Source organism: Grammomys surdaster, unplaced genomic scaffold (genome assembly GCF_004785775.1).
Source record: "Grammomys surdaster isolate TR1022 unplaced genomic scaffold, NIH_TR_1.0 149, whole genome shotgun sequence".
In the NCBI taxonomy this organism is placed as follows: Eukaryota; Metazoa; Chordata; class Mammalia; order Rodentia; family Muridae; genus Grammomys; species Grammomys surdaster.
This window is the reverse complement of record NW_021604607.1, coordinates 14,455,273-14,457,474: the sequence shown is the minus strand read 5'-3', so window position 1 is coordinate 14,457,474 and position 2,202 is coordinate 14,455,273. Positions and strand designations below refer to the sequence as shown.

Genomic DNA, 2,202 nt, shown 5'->3' with positions numbered 1-2,202 from the left:
TTAAAGGAGTGGGTACATGTTAGAAGGACCTTTACTAGATGTCTTAAAATCTTTTCTGTTCCTGTTCATGACTATAAATGAGCACATTCACTTTAGCATTTACTCTTTATTGTGTGGTATGATGTTCCCAAATAATGTGGGCATGAGCTATCCTTAAATACCTACCTCACGTCCAGTCTCTGCAGAAGCATCACCCTGTACCTCTACACCTTATAATTCACTGTGGTCCTTTTGAAAATATGGTAACACATGAGCAGGTGGGGGTAGGGGGTGGGGAATGCATAGGATTGGGTTGTTTTTGTTTTTGTTTTTTTCAAATACATATCCGTAGCTTACAAGGAAGCCCCAATGGAAACAAGACAAACAACACTTGATGTATTATGTATAAAACGTAGACTCAATAAAAAGCCAAAGGCACATAAAAATATATTTCAACTTTAAAAATAACTTAGTTACAGTAACACCTTGCTTGTTTTTAACCCACATGTAGCTGACAGTCAAACTTTTGCAACACAGAAATAATATACAGGAATATATAAGAACCACAAGGAAAAAAAAAATCCCAAATCCCGTAAGGTTGTTTGAATATGAAAAGAGAGTAAAATCTTAACACTGGAGAACTCGCTATGGTGAACCCAAGAGATACAATATACAAAAGAGTCTAGAAAAAAAAGTGTAGGTGCGAAGGAAGTTTGATTTCCTTCTTACAACATGCCGTAAATAGCCTTGGAGAGAGACACGGACCTGGCCTCCTGACAGCCTGGACTTGCTCATGTCTACAAACAAACAAACAATCAAGCATGTTTGCGCACCAGCAGTGCCTGCTGAAAATGAGCTCTGACTCACTTCCTCCTTTTTCTGGTTTTTTTTTTTCTTAAATTTTTAAAAATTATTGTTTTCAAAATTTTTGCAAACAGGGCATGATGGTTAAAAAAATATTTTGTAGGAACAGGAGCGTTATTTTAGAAAATGCATCACATGGCTGCAAAAAACAACAGTCAGAGAAGCTCTTTCCATCAGCTGTGGTTAGTTGATATTTTGTTTTTCTGCTTAGTTTGGTACCTCTTACTCCAAAGAAAAAGAGCTGACTCCTGGTTACTTATTTTTATCCATGACATTCAGGACTTCATCCAAAAGTGAGGGCCCAAGATCCAACTGCAGAGAGAGCAGGGAGCCTGTCAGGTCGGACAGGGATTCTTCTGATTTAGTCTTTGACTTTACCAGCTCACAGGAGGCAGGATGCTCAAACATGTCGTCCGCTGGCCAGTCGGAGTACTGTTCAGACAGGCTGGAGGAGTGGCTGTCCCTGCCCTGGCTGGACTGAGACGCGGAACCACTGGAGCCCCATGAGGTGTCTCCTTGGTGGACTGTCTCATTCTCTAACAGACTACTTTTCTCCTGAACTTTCTCTTCCATGACAGGCTCACAGCTGAGCCTTGGTAACTTAGGACGCCCAAAGGACTCCTGCTTAGAATTAAATGTCACTGGTGACAATAAGGGCAGCATGAGAGCCTGGGATCCTCCAATAGTCGGGAGGGAGATGGCATTTTTGAGCACTGGGGAGGGTGTTTCTGTGAACATTGAGTCTGAGGTGCTGTTGGCCCGGAAGAAGTCGTTATGCCCCGGGAACTGGCCAGAGTATGCTTTCTCTTGGTTTCCAGGCAAGAGCTCATAGTTCCCTTGAAGAAAGGAAATATCTCCAAAGACGTCATGCTGGCCCTCTTTGCCGATGTGAATAGTGTGACGAAAGTCCCCCAAGGGAGGACTGATCATATCAGGGGACAGAATGTCCCTCAGTTTAAATTTCTTTCCCTTCTTGTTGTTAGCCGCTTTCAGGTAAATTGGGGTCTTGGCTGGCATTTTGGAATCTGAGAATGTCTATTTCACAGACCGGGAAAAGGATGACCTTCTTCACGGGTATCCCACACTTCCAAAAAGTCCTGTTTGATAAGAATTGTTACATCATTTCTTCTCAAAGTGGATCTAAAATGTGATGGTCTGAGAGATCTTGCTCAACGCAGGGCCAGTGGGTCTTTCTGGAGAGCCAGCCACATTATCCAATCCCTTCTACAGCACGGAGAAACCTGGAAAAGAAACCAGAGCAGGCTGTGAGTACCCACCTCCAGGTAGTGAGCACCCACCTTCAGGCTGTGAACACCCACCTTCAGGTTGTGAGCACCACCTTCAGGTTGTGAGCACCCA

At 43.4% G+C, this 2,202-nt stretch overlaps 1 protein-coding gene across 1 annotated transcript in view; it reads right to left on the bottom strand.

Moving 5' to 3' along the window:
* Positions 1 to 397: 397 nt before the first annotated feature.
* Positions 398 to 2,202, bottom strand: part of Cdc42ep3 (CDC42 effector protein 3) — a 21,269-nt gene continuing 19,464 nt past the window's right edge. Inside the window, exon 2 of the mRNA XM_028765132.1 lies at positions 398 to 2,084. Coding sequence (XP_028620965.1) covers positions 1,096 to 1,860 — 765 coding nt within the window. The 5' untranslated portion in view covers positions 1,861 to 2,084 and the 3' untranslated portion in view covers positions 398 to 1,095. The remainder of the gene's footprint in view (positions 2,085 to 2,202) is intronic.